General features: G+C 34.1%; 1 protein-coding gene, 2 long non-coding RNA genes and 1 pseudogene across 3 annotated transcripts; 2 read left to right on the top strand and 2 right to left on the bottom strand.

Annotated features, from left to right (window-relative positions):
- Positions 1 to 827: 827 nt before the first annotated feature.
- LOC105287324 lies at positions 828 to 6,453 on the top strand. The gene is made up of 2 exons (XM_026975432.1): positions 828 to 2,780; positions 4,667 to 6,453. Exons 1-2 carry the CDS (start codon positions 1,872 to 1,874, stop codon positions 5,708 to 5,710), a joined length of 1,953 nt encoding a protein of 650 aa, XP_026831233.1. The 5' UTR covers positions 828 to 1,871; the 3' UTR covers positions 5,711 to 6,453.
- A 2,155-nt stretch (positions 6,454 to 8,608) lies between these two features.
- LOC105278608 lies at positions 8,609 to 10,666 on the top strand (annotated as a pseudogene).
- A 1,506-nt stretch (positions 10,667 to 12,172) lies between these two features.
- On the bottom strand, positions 12,173 to 13,761 carry LOC113563607. Its single transcript, XR_003407536.1, has 3 exons — positions 13,747 to 13,761; positions 13,445 to 13,673; positions 12,173 to 13,303 (listed from the first exon to the last, which is right to left on the bottom strand). It is a non-coding gene; the product is annotated as an uncharacterized LOC113563607 (long non-coding RNA).
- Positions 13,762 to 19,997: 6,236 nt separating this feature from the next.
- LOC113563609 lies at positions 19,998 to 20,450 on the bottom strand. Its single transcript, XR_003407538.1, has 2 exons — positions 20,228 to 20,450; positions 19,998 to 20,140 (listed from the first exon to the last, which is right to left on the bottom strand). It is a non-coding gene; the product is annotated as an uncharacterized LOC113563609 (long non-coding RNA).
- Positions 20,451 to 21,049: the final 599 nt, after the last annotated feature.

Genomic DNA, 21,049 nt, shown 5'->3' on the forward strand with positions numbered 1-21,049 from the left:
TATATATAGATGATATGTATGCCTCATTAAAAGCAGATATTATATGCAATTTATTTCTCAAAACGGAAAAATCACGACAAATAATATATTCCAGACAACATCCCAGGCAGCGCACATACGTTTCAAAGCAGTTTCATAAACGTTTTGACGTAACGTTTCATAACCATTTTATTGAAACGTCGAAAAGTAATAAAATTTCACCTTTTGAAAAAGTGAAGTTACGCACTCTTTATTTACTTCAAAAGAGTCCAAAAGAAGAGAAGAAGAAAAGAGTACTGGATCGGTTTTCCGGATTATTTATAAGGTGATAATGCAAATGTTACTTGAGAGAACGTCACGCCTGGCCTGGCCATCTATCGGTCGCTTGGTGAACCAGAGGCTGCCTGGGATATATGTTTTTAAACGTCGTAGAAATATCTCAGAGACATCTTAAAAATATTTATGCTTTTCGATCAGGTATGAATAAAGATAGTCATGTGCAAATGTTGCACAGATATCTTTTTCAAAGAAAAATGTGATATAGAGTTATGAGATATCCTACAGATATTCTGTGAATATCTGAAAATAAAATATCTCAGATATGACTTAAAATTGTAGGCATATATACCGCCGTATAGTTAGCAGACAAATATGATAAATCTTATTTTTTTTAATTGCAATCGTTTGGGAATCGTTTGGGAAAGTTTAGGAAGCCACTTTTAGAGTTTGGGAAATAATAGTTTTTTAATAATTAATGAAAATTAGTTGAGCGTATAGTTAGCAGACATCATTCCAAATAATGTTCTTTTTCGCTTCTTTCAACGCCAAATCATTTGGGAAATACGCCTGTAATGTTTTTAGAGTTTGGGAAATAATAATTGCATCTCAAAATAAAGTTTCATGTCATCAACCAGACGTGAAGCCAAAAATCTAGGGATTTTTTGACCATAGCCTATATAATGGAAAATGTTTATAATCTTCGATATATCTCATTGTTTTCTAATGTTTTCTATTGCAATCATTTGGGAATCGTTTGGGCAAGTTTAGGAAGGCACTTTCACAGTTTGGGAAGCAATAATTTTTATAATTAACGAAGATTAATGAAGCGTATAGTTATCAGACATCATGCTAAGGGCCAATCTCTTATTCTTTGATCGCAAGGAAATAAATAGCAAACTGTGATTGGTCAATTCTACGACTACATTTACGACTACAATTCATTGTAGACGGTCTTTTATGTGTTTTGTGCTTTGACCTTACACCTACGTTGTATCCACTGGACCTCACGAATCTCTTGTGTATATTTGACTATACTGTATCGCATGTCTTAAGAGCGATTCGGGTAAGTTTATTTGCATCGCTTACATAGTTACACACATTGTTTAAACACATCCAAGTATTACTTAATTGTTATTTAATTAATAATATTGAATAAAAAAATAATATTAAATATTAAAAGTAATTAAAAGAACTTATCTTGTTCCAGCCTTACGAGACGTTTCACCGATGTCTCTCCATGGGATTAGTGCCATTCAATTCCGAATTCTCATTTGGAAGCAATCGGAACAAGCAACGAGAAATGTTGTTGTCCCTCTGTTTGGAGCAGCGATGGTCCACGGTTTTAGTGAAATGTGCTATTGAGTGGTCTGACAGTAGTGCCTCGTATTTGTACCCCACTTTCCTCAAATGAGTTGTCCAAAGAGCATCTGAAATTAAGATATTCGCGGATCGACTCTGTGTTCCTCTCTTTGACCAGTCAGGTAGCAGTATCGGCAAGGCCGACGTGAAGACTCTGCGATTTTGCTCGCAGCAATTAGAGTACCTGTCTAACGTGGTAGGTAAGCTACCGTTCGCAACACCGGACTTGATGAAGCAACGAAGGACGCTGGAACATGTCTTCACGTACTTCCAAGTGCTCATTTGGTTCTATGATGTTGGACTGTTGCCCAAAACAGGACTTGAATAAGGGCGCTTTGCCTATCTCCTTAGCGTTGAAAGTGTCTTACCCGTACGAGAAGCTTTTGGCACTTTACAAAGAGAGACGAGCTCAGGTTCTGACGAGAAATAATAACGCTGGCAACGAAAACTGGGAGACCTTTTTCATCGATGAACTGATGACACGCGAGTGTTCCAAGTTGAAGGCACAGTGGGAGAGAGAGGGTGGCACTACTACGGGCAGCTGCTATCTGCCACCATTGTTGCAATCCTTGTTACGAAGTTACTTAACCGATTGTCACCAGACGGAAAAGAATGAGACCACCTGTAAACATCAGATTACGATTTATCTTCTGATGGATCTGGCTATCCTGCTGCAACGGTCTTATCCCGCGGTGGATCAGCTCAAGTATTCATTTGCGTTCAAGATGAGCCCTAGCCTTATTAAGCTCACTCAGGCATTCTGGTTGCTCGATGACGAAGACTATCAGGGTTTCCTCGATATGACTGGTCAACTGATCTCCGACTTCGACGTCAAGGATTGGCATCACAGATTAATACTACGTACTTTGATACGCAACAGCCAGCACAAACTGGCACTCGTGTACCTCCGCGTAAGGAAACCACCTTTGTCTTCCATGGAGGAGCAAGGTGTGGCCGTAAGCCTATCGGTGGAGCACGGTCTGGTGCAGTCGGCCTTCCATCGCCGACCGCCTTGCCACTACGAACAACTGTTGAATATCTTTAATTTGCGTACCAAGGATTCGCTGTACGACAGTTTCGTCTTTATCACGATCGTATTATTAATAACCGTTGTATGTGTACCGGCTATTCTGTTAATTATGCCGCATCAGAACTATGTCCAGGTGAGTGTAATCAGAATTCCCATTACTCCCATTTATTTAGAAAAGGAATTAACATTAAGTTATTTAAAGTCTAATAGTTCAAAATTACGTGCATTTTTAAATTTTGTTTCTAAACTGTGCGCGCATATTTCTTTTGTTTTATTTTTTAATGAATATAATAATTGAAGAAAGTATCTAAATTTTATCAATCTGAACCTGAATTTTAAGGAATTTACCGACACTAGACCAGAAAAACAATTGAATCAAATAACTGTTGAAGTCATGTAACTTCTTTTGTTAGTTTTCTTTGTTGCATCATTATTGAGAGAATATTTGGCACGCGTAAAAAGAGAAGATATAGTGAATGTAACAAATAGTGAATATAACGTAGTGAGAGTAAGTTTCGTAACAATTCGTAAAGGTTCGTCTACATAAGACGCAGAACGCGAGTCGCAGGTCGCAAGATTGGGTCGCAATTAAGACGTATCTTATTAGGTGACGACTATCGACTATTTTTATTTGATACTTCGCGACCTGCGACTCGTGTTCTGCGTCTTATGTAGACGAATAAAAAGAAATAGTGGAATAGCAATTTTTGACAATTTTCCGTAATCGTAATATCTGTCACATGAATCTGGATTCATCCCAGTAGGAAAATAAATAAAATTTTAAAACGATGTTGATAAATATTGTGCAATAATAGGTTTATGAAAGAAAGATCACAATCATTTCATTAACATGTTTATTTAAAATGTTTATTTTGTGGGCAAATTTTATTTAGAATTAATTTCGATAAAATCGTTTTGTTATGGCAAGGAAAGATCACAATAATTTTACGATTTTATCGGGATGAAATTCATTCTAAATAAAATTTGCCTACAAAATATATTTAATTTTTTAGAGTGTTATATATTATTGTGTTCTATTTATTATAATTATGTAATATTTCAAAATTAAGTTCTTTATTCATTTCCTTTCAAATTTCTGCAGAATGTGCAGGAAAATTGTTCGTCTTAAAATGATGCATATGTTTCTGAATTAATAGAATTGCTTCTGCATTCGAAACGTTACAAGGTCGTCTAATAAAATAAAGAAAATAAAAAATAAAGAAAAAATATTACTTTTAACATTTATTATTTTTGGAAAATATTTTGTGAAGTAAACAAATCATAATAATGCTTTAAAAAACATGCAATTATTTTGAAAGTATAATTTTGAAATATTACGTAATAATTATAATACATAAATAGAACACAATAATTGTATATAACATACTCTAAAAAAATTAAATATAATAAAATGATTCCATCTTATAAATAGTTTTGTTCTGGAATAGAATATCGCTGCGTTTTAAGTCTAACAACTTTGTTGACGCGTAGTGGTTGAATTGGTTCCTAGAGCGAGAAATTACTGCATCTTTAATGCCCGGTTTCTTCATACCTCTCAATAGCTATCTTCCAGATAACTAAAAATTTATTTCATTGAAACCTCTGATTACGTATTTAAGGGATAGCTATTCTTCATACTACTCACTTTTGACATAAAGTGTCTAGAATGTTACTATAAATTACCATATTCTGTCAGGGTACAAAGATGAAGAAAACTGATTCTACGAGATATCCTTTGGATAAAGTTATCGAGAGGTGAAGAAATTGGGCCTAAGTCCAACGAATTTGTTGGCGTGCAGTTAATTATATAAAAATTTGTCCGACCATCAGACATTGCCAGAGTATCGCGATTTAAAATTTGCATTTAAATTTAGAACTTCCTGGCGAATAAAAGTTTCTATACTTGAAATTAAATATATTTTGTAGGCAAATTAAATTAAGTGTTTTTTGTAATTGCTGTAATAAATGTTAAAAGTATTATTTTTTTTCTTTATTTTTTTATTTTCTTTATTTTGTTAGATGGGACGACCTTGTAACGTTTCGAATGCAGAAACAATTTTGTTAATCCAGAAACATATGCATCATTTTAAGACGAACAATTTTCCTGCTCGTTCTGCAGAAATTTGGAAGGAAATGAGTAAAGAACTTAATGGGAGGTGGAAACCGCATTCTGTGTATACGCATGTAAGAGAAAATAAAAATGAGAATCTCGAGAAAGCTCGAAAGAATTTGGGTATAAATCTACAATATGCAAGACCAATCATCAATATAATTGACAATGATACTATTAATGAGCTGTCGGATACACCAGAGAGATCATCTTATGATAACGATGATGAAGATGATTATTATGATAGCGATGATGAAGATTCTACGGATATTGAATCTTTTGCTCTGGTTCTTTCACCAACGGAATGCGAGAAAATAAAGCCCGAGGAAACTAACAATAAACGAAAGAAATTAAAATCACGAATTTGGCCCAATGTAATTACAAATGTGTTTTGGAAATTGTATAAATTTCCTTGCGCCTTTCTAGGCAAATGGTCATACGTACGTACACACAAGGATAACGAAAATATTGAATCGTCTGGATTTTACTTGAAATTTAAAGGTATATGCAAGAGTAAAAACAGTAACAACAACATTGTTGGCGTAGCCGAAAAAGAACCAGTTAATGGAAAGCTACAATTAATTATCAAAACGCGTGACACACGCAATAATTGTCATGAAGATGTGAAAAGACCATTAAATGGTTTAAACAGAAAATTAATTGGTCAAAAATTGAAACGAAGGAGAATTGCAGGATATCGACAGAAAGTACTTGCGGAGAATATGGAATTTGGAGAGAACGAACCTCCATGGATACAAAAATGTCATGTTTATAGACAAGCAAAAATGGAATGTAACAAGGAAGATCTTGGCATAAAATCAAGTGTGAAAATGGACATGATAACTAGCATCCGCAATATGTTAGAAGACATCCGATACCGCAATGCTATCCGTGAGATTGGAGTAAAGAAGTTTTATGTTTTTTTTACTGCAGCCCGGAACAAATTTTCGTAGAAAAAGAATACTGCCGAATAAAAAACGGATGTTCCCGAATTTGTCTGGATGCCACCGGTAAGGTAGTAAAAAGATTTGAAATTTTCCCAGGACAAAAAACTGGTCACGTATTTTTATACACAATTACAATCAATTTTGAAAGTAAAACTCTTCCTGTATATCAAATGTTGTCGGAAAAACATGACGCAATCTTCATCACATTTTGGCTTCAAGAATGGATACGCACATGTGAGGCGACAATACCAGACGAAGCTGTTTCTGATTTAGGACGTGCTTTATTATTGGCTATGTGTGAAGCACTTAACCGCATGACATTAAAGGAATACGTCGACGTTCTTTTTAAATGGGCAACGAAAGACAAACATAAAAATCCTCGTCCTTTTAATACTGTAATAAGAGCGGATGTGGCTCATCAAATGGCTGCTGTCGCCAGGTGGAAATGTATCAAAGACTTGCATCATCCTGTTATCAAAGGTTTCTATCTTCGTACAATCGCTTTAATGATTGATTGTCAAACAGTACAAGAGTTAGAACATGTATTTCGGCTAACATGCATTGTTGCACTGTATCTCGACCAAGATGAAAGTATAGTGATATCAGGGAAACAAATGTCAGTTTTTCAAGCTAGACGCGTTTTGGAAGAATACATGGCTGAACGTGGACAGATCATCGAGAAGCTGGAGACGTCGAGAGAGAATATCGAAATTGACAAGGAAGTTGAAAATACTTTGAATTCAGCTGAAGAAAAAGATAATAAGAATTTAACTGTCACTCATCAATGGATTAAAAATCTTATTGCAATGTCTACACCTCTGGATCAGCGAAAGATGAAGTGTAAGGCTGTAAACGGTTTTTATTTTCCGGAATTCATACAGCCACTTGAACGAATTGCTAAAGAGTTTCCTATATGGACTGCAGCGGCCCTCCCTGGTAAACAAACGCACGCGTCAACAGCTTGGCAGGAAGGATATTTTACTGAGGTAAAGAAAAAAATTTTTGAAGGCATTCCTTTGCCATGTTCCGCAATTCGATTTTTGAAAGAGCATATTGATGACTTGCATTCTGGCACTAATGAGGTAATAGCAAAATTAAAACATTTTAATCACAATCATTGGCAGCCAATATCGTCTCCACATAAACCAGAAGAAAGATTAGCCTTGCAAAAACCTGCTCGAGTTCCAAGTTTATCTGTTAAAAAATCAGAATCCCCGCGAAAAGTCACTCCTGCTTCATGTTCGTTTGATGAAGAATAGGATTCTTGTTGCAAGATCCATATCAGATTCATCTTACTCGACAATAAATTAGGAATCTCCTTGCAAGATTCCACTTCAACTCTATGTGCAGCTGACGAAGAATTTCAATCGATAAAAACTTCGCAAAAACCCATAACATCTTCAGTACAAAAACCGATATTAGATCCATGTTCAATAGACGAAGGATTAAAATTCTCATCGAAACAATCACATATAAATATAGATTTTGATTCAATAAGCTTATTACGCGAGAGGGCTCGCATGGTGAATGACTCTGATTTGAAGAGTGGTGAAGCGTGGAGAGGATTTGTTAATGAAAAGAGTATTCCTGTAGACGTTAATGAAATAAATCCTGAAAATCAAGAAGAATCGAAAAATACTCAAGATACTTCACAAATTCTCTCTGAATTACTCGACCTTCAAAGCGACGACATAGCAAACATTGATCAAAATCTTTCTTTTACTGAGTCAAACAACAATAATACTCATGGTTTTTCTATAAGTGAGCAGGAGAAACTTTTTACAAAGGAAAGATCCTTTTTGACTGCTGAATTATTAACGCCAACTTCAGAAACAGTTACTTTCTCGAGTACGCCATTAATGGATCATAATTATATGAAATTATCAGAGGCTGAGAATGAGGCATCGATTGAACCTCCTAAAAGTGACCAGCAAAATTTGAACCCAAAATGTAAGAAGAACAAATCTGCGAAAGTAGGTTTTTATTTTCAAGCATGCCCACAAATACGATTTCTCAATAAGAGACTTGATAATGGAGGAAAAAGAGGTTTTCTTTTGAGGAATGGGTCACAATTGGGAATCATAAAAGTAGGTAACATCGCTGTGGATCTACAAAAAACTTGTGGCTTTGATGCCATCATCCATATCTTGCAATTTGGTGCGCTTTATCAATCTCAATATGCTTTTGCTATACAGTCATCGAATAATCATGCGTTAAAATTTGTATGCAAATTTATGAAAATGGGCCCAACGATGGAAATACTTCGTGAACGCATTGTTCTTTTAAATGAATTTTATCCAATCGTAAAGATTCTGAAGCTCCATCTATCAAATCGTACAAGTTGATTGCAGAAGACTCGATTACTACAATATGGAAGTTATCTCTTTTGTTGTTCTGAACCGACTGAGCCAAGTGCAATGAGATTCTCTAAATGTAATAATCCGGAATGTGTATCATCGATACCAACGGATATCGCATACTTTGAAGTAAATATCCGAACGATTAATACCAAAGGTATTCAAGCATTACAAAATGCTGTCTTATTCAATGAACATGGTTACAATGTTAAGTGCTCACAAAAAATTGCCCAGGAAGAGTTACTGTAACGACTCGTTTACATTTTCACATCTTTATTGATTTGGACACGAGAACACACTGCAAAAAAACATATAGCCTCAAATGCCAGTTAGCAGATGTTCCAGTTACACTGAATTCTGTAAGAGAGTATCGGTATGTTTAGAAATATGCATAAATATCGCTTATTATTATTATCGTTTTATTTATTTATTAAATATAAAATAAATGTTTATTATTTTCAGCTTGATAGGTGTTATCGAATATATTTCTAGTCACTTTATTGGCTACTGTCGAAAACCTTCAGGACGATGGCTAAACTGTGATGATATACAATTAAATGTTGAAGGATGTGACGAGACAAGAGTAATTACACTGATTGGAGCCATTTATATCGAGTCACATTAACTTTTCATGTTGACACTCGATGCTTCTTTTTGCAATGATACAGGTATTTGATATTTAATCATGAAAGAGCAGAATTTTTAAAGATAATTAAGAATTTAAGGAAAGAATATTTAAGATTTACTATTTTCTATATATAGATTTATTTATGATAGAATTATAACATATACATAATGTATACAATTTTATTTATTATTTTAATGTTATATACATAATTTATATAAAAATATTATATAATTTTGTCATTAGGAATGAACGATCACCTACGAGACTTTAGATCTTTTTAATCTAGTGTGAAATATGATAGTCAAAGAAGGAATTCGATAATCTTTCCCACATCGACTTGATGTTAATTACAGAGACAAATAAAAAAGTTGGTGGTGGACTGGCAAGCAATCATTTTTACAAAGTTTTTGGATCTGTAAGTATTAATTGTGACAATTACCGATAATTTAAATAATGCCAAATAACTAACGCTACGTTTGTAGACGGTCTTTACAGATCATTCTCTTTTTGGTTTTGCTGATGCATCTGCTATCTTGACAAATACATTCCTTGAGATATCATTGGTCGACTGTGATCACTGCATATGTGTCTCACACTGGTAAGGAGAATACAGTATTACGAGCAAAAGTGCAAAAGGAAAAGGTATCGGTTATTCCAAACGCCGTCGACACTGCAGTATTTACACCTGACATCAGTAAACGGAACAATGATTTTAGTAAGTTTGAATCCAATACATTTGCAGTTATTATATTAGAGATGCCTTATTTTAATTGTTGCAATGTGTGATTGTGTCAATTTCAGTTACCATAGTAATAGTGTCGTGGCTAGTGTACAGGAAGGGTGTCGATCTTTTAGCCCATATAATACCCGAGACCTGTTCGCGTCATAAAAATGTGCAATTCTTAATTGGCGGAGATGGTGTCCGAAGAGGTGGCTTATGAAGAAGTGCGGGAAAGAAATTTGCTGCAACACAGAGTTACTTTATTGGGCAGTCTGAAGCACTCTCAAGTCAAGCATATCTAAATAAGGGTCACATCTTTTTGAATACGAGCTTAACGGAGGCTTACTGTATGGCTATCGTAGAAGCAGCTTCTTGCGGGTAAGCTGCGGTTATATTCATTCTGTTAATACGTTAAAGCTTCAACTAAGGAAAATGTGTGTAATTAATATTGTTTTTAGTTTGCAAGTAGTTTCGACGAAAGTCGGAGGAATTCCAGAAGTTTTGCCACGGGATCTAATTTATCTCGTGGAACCAACCGTACCTGCATTAATTGAAGGAATAGAAACGGCTATAGCAGATTACAAAGAGGTAACGTCAGATGCCCTTTTGAGATGCATAGGAGGATAGGGATATTTTACAAGTGGTTCAACATCACGAAACGTATGGAAATAGTGTATAATTTAATGAAACACAAAGCCAAAAGTGTTAACTACAAATCCTGGGATTTTTCGTGCCTAGAAAGGTAATAAAATACCTGAGTCATCGTATAATGTGGTACTTACGCATATAATTTATTATAAATTTTTATGATATTTATTATTTTTATATATTAAAACTTTATCGATATTGCCCGGGACTATAGTGAAATCCATGTATCTTCCAATGGAAAAGAAAACGAAAAGTAACTGTGTCAAAAATTAACTTCTCTATATGTTCAAGTATTTTATCCTATACTTTGGAAACATTCCAGAAAACTTGGTTTTTGCAAAAATAATTGTTATACAGAGTACACCTCTGTATAAGAATTGCATATTTACCGATAAAGTTTTAAAAGAATATAAATATATATGTATATAGATATTGTACAGAGAGATATTGGCCGCATTCAGCAGACTCAACCGCTTAGTAGCAATCGAACATAATTGGTTCTGACTTTTAGAACCAAAAAATCAGCATCGAGTGTTAGCGGAAAATCTAGTAATGTTGTCCAACTGTTGAGTTGTCTGCTGAATGCGGCCAATTACAATATAACAAAAGATGCGCAAAGTACAAATATCACGATACTGGTTCGTATCATTACAACTGACGTAACCGTTTATATAACAAATTTATTTGCTACATCATTCTGTTCTCATAATTTGTGTTTCTTTGAAATAAACGATAACGCGTGTCTAACATTCGACGTTTAACATCAGATCGTTTATGAAAATAATGTAATTAGTCCATTAAATGATTTTTATTATGATACATGACATCATATGAATCAAGGCATAACATGTATAAAAATTTGTAACGAGAGATCCAACCGTAACGCCGTTTACCCCGCATACATGTAATATATATGCTTAAGAAAGATATTTATTGCATCATTGGCATTATAAAATATCGTCGTGTGTAGCATGATGTAAAAAGAAAGGTGTAACAACATGACGTATGCGCAGTAGTCCAACCAAGAAGAATTGGGTCCAAATGCTTTGAAGTGACGTGAAATTAAAAAGATTATACAATAAAAATGACACTTTTCTTTTTACATTATGGTGTGTAATAGATATCGTTTGTGCTTAAAGCAATTGACAACTATCTTTTAAGCAGTTATTTCTAGCAATATGTGAAGTAGAAAAGTTAATTTGTATTCCTGTAATCCATGATGATGGTGTATTATCATCTCAGTATTTTTTTTTCAAGTGTTTTTTGCATAAAATAAAATACTTTTATTGTAAGTTTATAGTTTTTCCTATCACAAGTTTGTTATATCTTTATTTTTCGCATCACAGGCAGTCTGTATACAGAGCATATAGAAGGAAAAAGTCTAAGATATATGTTAACTTATAAAAACATTAACAAACAACGCGTATTATATTTTAATTTCCATTATTGTAAACTGAAACTTTGTATCTATGTACTATGTGATGTTCTTGATATTAAGACGTTTCAATTTCAATAATAAATTTATTTTTTGAAACAATAAAAATACCAAATTGAAAATATAATAATATTCGTTTTATTACGTTATATATACATTAGATATTATAATAGAATATTGATACAATATCAGTTACCTGCGTTTTAATTATCTTAGTTTAAATCAACTTGTTTAATCATCACTGCGTATTCTGTACATTAATCTATTTATACATATATTTTTCTCTTGTAAGGATCCATGGTTTTCTCCTACTTTTAATCCTAAGAGAAGATCAATGAATCTTAATTAACAACAACCATCATATTATTACAAGTAGTCAGATCTGTCACAACATTCCACGTTTTTTCAACGTCTAGTCCAATTAGAAAATTAAAATAAATGTTAAGTCCTAACAAGGTATTAATAGAGCTAGAATACACACTTTTACACATGTATCATTTAAATCTTTCAGAAATTGTTATATCTCGAATTTAGCATTAGATCGACCACAATGTGTACAAGAAGACTATGCCGACGACAGTAAGATCCACACATAGGTATACGCAGCAATCAGAAGATATCAGGATTTTTCATGCTGCCAAGGTGAGGAAGTAGTAATGCACATTATGAATATTATTTCTAATTGCTATTGCTGTTATTGCAAAATCAAAAATTCTGAGGAATACTATATGCTGAATTGCTAGTTTTATTTTCTAAAGGTTTTCATAATATCAGTAAAGTATGTCGAATCACTATTTTTTCTCGCCCATCATATCTCTTTGTTTATTATAATATCGCAACTTCCTGCTTTCGATATAAGATTAAAATTTCTGACATATACATAACTTAATCGGGATTCTAATCAGATATATTAACATCACGTGTGCTTAAAATTCTGCGTAGAATATTTTATCACTATAAGTATTTGTATGACGACGAAAAAATGTTAAAAAGTGAAAGATTCTTCGTGCTTGAAATGTACATTAAAGTAGAACTTGTTAAGAGTAATACAAGAAAACAAGGAAAATCTCTTTCTTCTGGATGAAATCCATAGGATTCACGTTGTATTAAATACGTTTAGTAAAAACATCTGACTTACTGTACATTCAATATTATGCTTACAATTTACGGTCATTTCCGCCGTCTTCACAAGTATGTTTTAATCATCATTTTCATTGAAAACCTTTACATACACATATTGACTACCATGTTTCCACACATGCACAATTTATCGATCGGCATATTTTATCTTCCTTTATATCTGTCGCACTTTAAATGACGCAATGACGATGAAATGTTATAACAGTTTCCAACCCTAATTGTCGTGTACGTAAGAAAAAGTAAATTCGCCTTCTTTCTTGAAATATTCTTCTTTGAGTAATATGTACAATGGAGTTCTTGTGTATAATGTAAGAAAATAACACCACGCTTGGTCGATCCTGATTGAAGACAATCATCAATGATCGCCTTTGGGGGGATAAGTTCTTCACATGTGTGGATCATAAAGTCTTTATATATCTTAAGAAATACCCATGGTGGGACTCTCAGCATCCGTTTGGCATGTATTGATTACAATAAATAAATAACGAACTGTTTGATGAATCGAGCGACGCATCATTTCCATGAAGTAAACTGACGAAACAGCTCAGGCTCCTTCGCCGTAATCGCGGTCACCTACATTAATACGATCGGGTGTCGCGGTTACACTGAAGCCAAGAATTCTGTTATCTACTTTGAATATCTATCCCTTCTTTGGTTTCTTGGATTTTCCCTGAATAAGAAAAGAGATACTTAATATTGAACGTTGTGCACACATCTGCCAGTGTGACATTATGAATCTATTCTTACTTAATATTTAAAAAATATTAATATTAATGTCTAATTTACTTTCTACTTTGCGAATATAATCTACCTTTACTTCCTGAAATTGTGCAGGTGCATTTGGATTAACTGCTAGCGCTGGCTTACACAGATCATCCGCTTGTGCCTGAGAACGTTGCGCTGATCGCCACTTGCTTCATTTCTCCAGGAATTGCTTATCAAATTCCGTGCTCTGCTTAGTGTCACCAAGTACAGGCGAACGTAATTTTTAACCTCATACGCCGATTCAACGTCCCGCACAAATCCAACAAATGTAAGGACTACGAATACATATGTACGTGTACAAAAATTCAAAAATACATAAGAGAATCGTAGTTGTAGCACAAGACTTACTATCCACAGACGCCTGTATGCTACTCAACGCTTTATTGCACCATTGTATAAACTCGTCGGTCTTGACTGTCATTGAAGATTATAAACATAGGCTAGGGTCAAAAAATCCCTAGATTTTTGGCTTCACGTCTGGTTGATGACATGAAACTTTATTTTGAGATGCAATTATTATTTCCCAAACTCTAAAAACATTACAGGCGTATTTCCCAAATGATTTGGCGTTGAAAGAAGCGAAAAAGAACATTATTTGGAATGATGTCTGCTAACTATACTCTCAACTCATTTTCATTAATTATTAAAAAACCATTACTTCCCAAACTCTAAAAGTGGTTTCCTAAACTTTCCCAAACGATTCCCAAACGATTGCAATTAAAAAAAAAAGATTTATCATATTTGTCTGCTAACTATACGGCGGTGGCATATACATATGCGATTATGTCAGCTGATATATTTTGTTGTGTGGGATTGGTTAAGTTGTTCCATTTCTATTCATGGAATTTAGGAATAGAATTTACTTGGAAAATTAATTTAAAAGTTAAAATATTTGTTTGCTAAATATGTTAGTTTAATTAGAATTAAAATCAAAGCCTTTTGATTGATAATTAATTTCCATCTGCCAGTAGATTATATTATCGTTTTCACAAATACACGTTTTGTAACACAACCAACATCAACACACTATTTTCTTTCTCTGGCAGATGTAACTGATGTAATTAAAACTGTACGTAATGAAACTTTTTAAAATATAATGTCCATATTAACAAATTAACCGTGTACCGATCATTTTGATTCCCTCTGTTCATCTCCGCCTTCCCAGATCGTACGGGTCCTATCCCAGGTAAAAGGGATTCAGTTCCCTGACCTAAAAAGGGACCAACGGACAGACCGTTCCAGGGCTTACGGTAAAGTCGACCTCCGTGGTCGTTGACCTTAAAGCCGGAACAAGTGGTCAGTCCGACTCGTGCTTTGGGTCCTACCCGCCACAAGGTACGAGAGGCGTTCTGCTGCGTCCTCCCTTCGAGCTCTCCCGAGCTCTGGACGTAACAATAATATTGGACCAATATAAATTACTCTCTTTTACTATACTATTATATTTTTTGCAATGTTTCTGGGAGCACACATTTCAATGTTGCTGTAATGTTTCCTAGGGCGGACATTTCAACGTTACTGCAATGTTGCAGCAACATTGCAGGATATTTCGCAACTTCCATGCAATATTGCAATCTTTCAATGTAAGATTTCTGCAACGTTTCTGCAATCTTTCGGTGCTGTATGGGAATGCATTAAAAAATAAGAGTTTTTATTAAAAGAAAAACGAGAATGGTCCCCGAGCCCGCGTTTGGGGACGGCGAAGGAGGAAATGATTATTATGAAACGCCGATCGGAGAAAATCGGGCCTGGTGCAAGTTTCTCACCTGCCCCAACACAAAACACTCGTTTCATAATAATCATTTCCTCCTTCGCCGTCCCCAAACGCGGGCTCGGGGACCATTCTCGTTTTTCTTTTAATAAAAACTCTTGTTTTTTTAATACAATAATTCAAATTAATGCCGAAGGTCATCTGGAGTTACATTTGATTTCTTAATCGCAAACTCCTACTTTTGACTCCAGGTACGACAAGAGTGGATAAATTATTAACTACTTTTAGCACTACCCAGGAACAACGACACGGACGTAGTAGTTTCCTGTTCCCTTCGGGGTGCTTGATTAACGTGAGTTCTCTCACCTCTCACGAATCGGGGTGCTTGGTTAACGTGATTTTCGCCGATTGCAGCGCCATCTACGAAGATTCGAAAAAATGTTTCAGATAAAAGTTACGTATTTTTTCCCCGTAGAATACGAATCTGCAAAAAAAAATAGGGGTTCCCATTTAAAATTTCAAAGTTGTCCCCCGCCCCACCCACAAGGGGGGTCGGGGACGGCTTACTTGTAGCATAATTGGATTCCTCCCTTGAAAACATTAAACACGTATTTTTCTACTTTCCATTGGAGGCGTATTTCTCGAGATATTCGACCGTGTCCAGACTTTTATAACACCCTGTATATCCCATAATCCCATGGAGCTATGGAGGTTTCATGGACATCCACTAGTTGCTAATTTCTATGTATATAACCCGGTAAAAACTTGTTTATATATAATCACATAAAACTGTAAGAAATTATATAGATGTATTAAATATGTCCATACATGTTTTCTTTCTCTTGTAAAATTTCTGATTACATATATGTAGAACAAATAATAAGAGAAATAATTAAAAAATAATTAGAAAAATAATTTATGCATCGTCTTTTTGTAAAATTGTGGGATAATATATATTATCCCAGAATTAATCAGAAATTTTACATCTTTCGTCATCTTATAAAATCGTGTTACATTTAAAATTAACGTGTAAAATGCATTGCTCAATTACTCTTCATCCATACAGCACCGAAAGATTGCAGAAACGTTGCAGAAATCTTACATTGAAAGATTGCAATATTGCATGGAAGTTGCGAAATGTCCTGCAATGTTGCTGCAACATTGCAGTAACGTTGAAATGTCCGTCCTAGGAAACATTGCAATGAAACATTGCAGCAACATTGAAATGTGTGCTCCCAGAAACATTGCAAAAAATATAATAGTATAGTAAAAGAGAGTAATTTATATTGGTCCAATATTATAAAGTAATCTGTTTTTTAGCTAATATTTAATTATGATTAAATGGACAAATTTAATGACTTCAGATGCTTGCGGCGTGCGTGGACGTTGTCCATGGGAACCTCTGCCGCAAGTGCAAAAATTCTCAGAAAAGTTATTATCCTGCCAAGGCACGTACTTATATAACTGTCAAGCTAAATCTTAACGTCAAGTAAGAACTCGACATATGCACCACCTAGTGGTGCGGAGCGAAAACGCATACAGCTTTGCAGGATCATTTCGGTGCAATATTGCAATTGTATATCTCTGTAATAATCTCTGCAAAATTACATTGCAACTTGTAATGTTGCAACATTCCTGCAGTAAAACTGGAAGCTTATGTGCTGTATGGGCAGATTAATTATTTTATTTTATTTTGAAACATATAGTTTTACAGTTGTCAATATTTGGTAGAACAACAGTATTATGTTTACAACATATTCTAGATTTTAACCGCATACCAATAAAAAAAAGTTACAAGTTGTTAACTAAATATAATACATCGTCTGGATACTCAGTTGCTAGCATCTTATTTGGCATGTAATAAGTGCCTTTAAATTCAGAAAAATATTCACCGAGGTCGCTACTATTAAAAGGTGTCGGCGTATTTAGCTTCTCTAACTTGTCTGAAATAAAAAATATACACTCATGTTATTATAAAAAGTGCTCCCAGGTTAAGTGGCCCAACTTGAAATATGAATTTAGAACTCAAAACAAAACAAAAAATTCCTTTGGAAGTATGTTCGCAAATGCTTCGTTCACGAGATATTAACTTCTAAAGTTATTAGGATATAAGATTTATTAGTAAATAATTTTGACATAATCTAGGTTTCTCTTCTTTCTTGCTTTACAGTAATCAAAACCGTGTTGAAAATATTCTGGATTGCTGGAAGACTTTTCACGCGACTAAACATGATTCATTAATAAAACATCTTTTCTTTGATGGAGAATATCTTGTCTGATAAATATAGCCTTCTTTGTTCACAAAATGTTTTGTAAAAATTGTGGATCATATTTATTATTCTTTCTTTGATTTAAAACCCAAGTGGAAGATGTTTTCTGCGTGGTATATCAACTGGTAATAAAATGCTGAATACGTTGAAGATAGACAACTTCCATCGACTGAGAGTATTTTTCATAGAATTGTGAATGACATTCCTAACTCAGAAACAGATTTCCGGATATTTGTTGATGGGTTTTGGTTGCAATGCTGTAATATGATAGCAATTATTCTTTTATTTTGCAGTGGTTCAAAAACTTCATCAGCTCGTGGCACCATATTAAATGACTCAGTTTCCCTTAATCGGTGGAATGTTAAGGGGATGCTGGAGTGACCAGGGAATTTCTTCGCGATGGTGCTACCATTTGCACAATAAAATGCTTTTTATAAAAATTTGGCAAGTTGTACGCACAAAATTGCACCCCAGCAGTCTCGGAATTAAACTAAAGGAATATAATAAAGCTTCTAAAGGCACTTTTAAAAGCTTTATTATATTCCTTTAGTTTATTCCGAGACTGCTTGGGTGCAATTTTGTGCGTACAACTTGCCAAATTTTTATAAAAAGCATTTTGAGTTTAAATTTTATGCAAATGGCAACACTGTTTCACTAGCCACTCCAGCATCCCCTTAAAGATAACAGTATCCTATTTGGTAATCTTCTGTTTGGAAATCGCGTGGTGTATTCACAGTGAGCAGCATTAATATTTCCGTTACAAAATCTATATAAACCCATAGAGCACCGGAAGATTGCAGAAACGTTACAGAAATCTTACATTGAAAGATTGCAATATTGCATGGCAGTTGCGAAATGTCTCTGCAATGTGCTGCAACATTGCAGTAACGTTGAAATGTCCGCCCTAGGAAACATTGCAATGAAACATTGCAGCAACATTGAAATGTGTGCTCCCAGAAACATTGCAAAAAATATAATAGTATAGTAAAAGAGAGTAATTTATATTGATCCAATTAATATTACAAAACATTTTGTGAACAAAGAAGGCTATATTTATCAGACAAGATATTCTCCATCAAAGAAAAGATGTTTTATTAATGAATCATGTTTAGTCGCGTGAAAAGTCTTCCAGCAATCCAGAATATTTTCAACACGGTTTTGATTACTGTAAAACAAGAAAGAAGAGAAACCTAGATTATGTCAAAATTATTACTTTATAATTAAAGTAATCTGTTTTTTAGCTAATACTTAATTATGATTAAATGGGCAAATTTAATGACTTCAGATCCTTGCGGCGTGCGTGTACGTTGTCCATGGGAACCTCTGCCGCAAGTGCAAAAATTCTCAGAAAAATTATTATCATGCCAAGGCACGTACTTGTATAACTGTGAAGCTAAATCTTAACGTCGAGTAAGAACTCGACATATGCACCACCTAGTGGTGCGGAGCGAAAACGCATACAACTTTGCAGGATCATTTCGGTGCAATATTGCAATTGTATATCTCTGTAATATCTCTGCAAAATTACATTGCAACTTGTAATGTTGCAACATTCCTGCAATAAAACTTGAAGCTTATGTGCTGTATGGGAATATACAATGTCTGTCAATGACCTATAAACCAAAAAAAGTGATATTTCGATTATATTCAATCCTATACTTCTGTAGCTTAAAAAGTCAATATATCTTGAACAAAGCGCTTGCGAGCATACTTCCAGAGGAAAATGTTTTGTTTTGAAGTCCTCATTATAATTTTAAGTTTACGAAAATCATATTTTAAGTTCGACCATTTATCGCGGGAGGATCCTATTGTAGTAATATAGTAATTATATATGTGTATAGTAAATATATATAATTCAGAATAACACAATGTATTTAAAACACTTTGTTTATACCTTCTTGAATATAACATGCCCGCTTGAATGGAAATAGATTCTGGCTTGCGGGAATAGCTAGGTACCATGCACTTTGTACCTCGGCTAAACAGTTCAAATAGTTCCATCTCCTTATCAAATCATCATCCACTGACCATCCTATTATCACGTGTGGCATTTTATGGCATTTTACTTCTGAATGAGTTTTGTCGGTACAAATACATGTCACTATCATTCCAACTGCGAATTTCATTTCAGCCTTCCTCTTCTTTGGTTTGGGTGTGTATTTTATACATTCTTCTCTTAAGTCACACTAGAATGTACAAAATAATTACCGATAATAAATACTTATCTTATAATTTTTATTATAAGAATATTATAATTAATTACTTATAAAAACTTAATTACTTTCACATACGACACATCCGCAAAAAAGATAATCTCTTCAAAGGAGGCAAATTGGAATACAAGTACTCTTGTACTGTCTTCATGACTAAATAACAACCATTTTTAATGAGATAAGGTACTAAGGAAATTCTATTAGACGTAAGTCTATCGTCCCAAACGTTCGCCAGCTGGGTAAATATGATGCAGAATCACGACTAGGATCTATATCTTTGTACATTACTTTTAAACAGTTTTCTTTTGCCTCTCCCATTATCTTGCACAAGAAGATCTTTCTCGGAATGTCGTCGTGATGTAAAGTAACATATAATTATACGCAGAATATTATACTTATAGTTTCTTGTTTTATGCATATGTGTAATCTTTATGTATCACACACACAATAGGTATGCGCGGACATACCGTATATTGGTAATCTATAACCCTTATCGCCTTTCGTGATACATCGATCTGTCTTCTTGCATAGCACGTAACACTAGATTCATTCTGCACATATGTGGAAACACGAAATTTACTTATTGTGGAAATATTTTTATCTGCAGATATATTATTTGACAAATATGTGACAATTACGCTTATCTCAAGACATATCGATACTCCTACCCAAGGAACACACTGAAGTCAAGAAAGAGTCAAAATGACTTTATTTTGATTCGAAATAGCCATGATTTTCCATGTGACGAAAATTTGATTTATCATGATATCATCACATACGCTGCTCAGTGACGAAAAAATGATCGATTTTACGCTGGCCCTGCAAATTTATAGTAATGTGAAAATGATTTGAAAATGATGAAAAATTCTCAAAATTATATATTTGCAGCAAACACAAAGTATAACTATTATATATAACACAGAAGTAACACGTAATATAACAACTGTTATATGTTATTAATGTTGAGGTTGCATAATTTACTTTGTAACTGCAATAGAACTGCGTTATAAAACTGTTATATTGCTCTGTTATACATTGGTTATAATAATATAACAGTAATATAACTGAAATATGCGATATTATATAACTGTAAATTTTGCATATTATGTCTATGTTATATATCATTTTTAACATTCAGATGTCGAGTTGTCCGGTAGATGGCTTCGTTTCTCGCATGCAAAATATAATACAAAATATATATAGGAACGGTGATCACGGCAGGGCACAACTTGTATCGTAAGTCCATTTCTACGATGAAGTGTGGTACATTTTTGAACGAATAACAAATAAGAGGAAAGTACGAACTTGTACATAACGTTTAGGAAAATAAATTAAACATGCACCTGTAGTTGTAGAGAGAGGAAGAAAGAATAAATAATATATATTCCATTTATATAACATTTAAATAACATTTTAGGGTAATTATGTACTTTAACGGACCAACCTCCGATGACCTTGAC

Source organism: Ooceraea biroi, chromosome 2 (genome assembly GCF_003672135.1).
Source record: "Ooceraea biroi isolate clonal line C1 chromosome 2, Obir_v5.4, whole genome shotgun sequence".
NCBI classification, from domain to species: domain Eukaryota; kingdom Metazoa; phylum Arthropoda; class Insecta; order Hymenoptera; family Formicidae; genus Ooceraea; species Ooceraea biroi.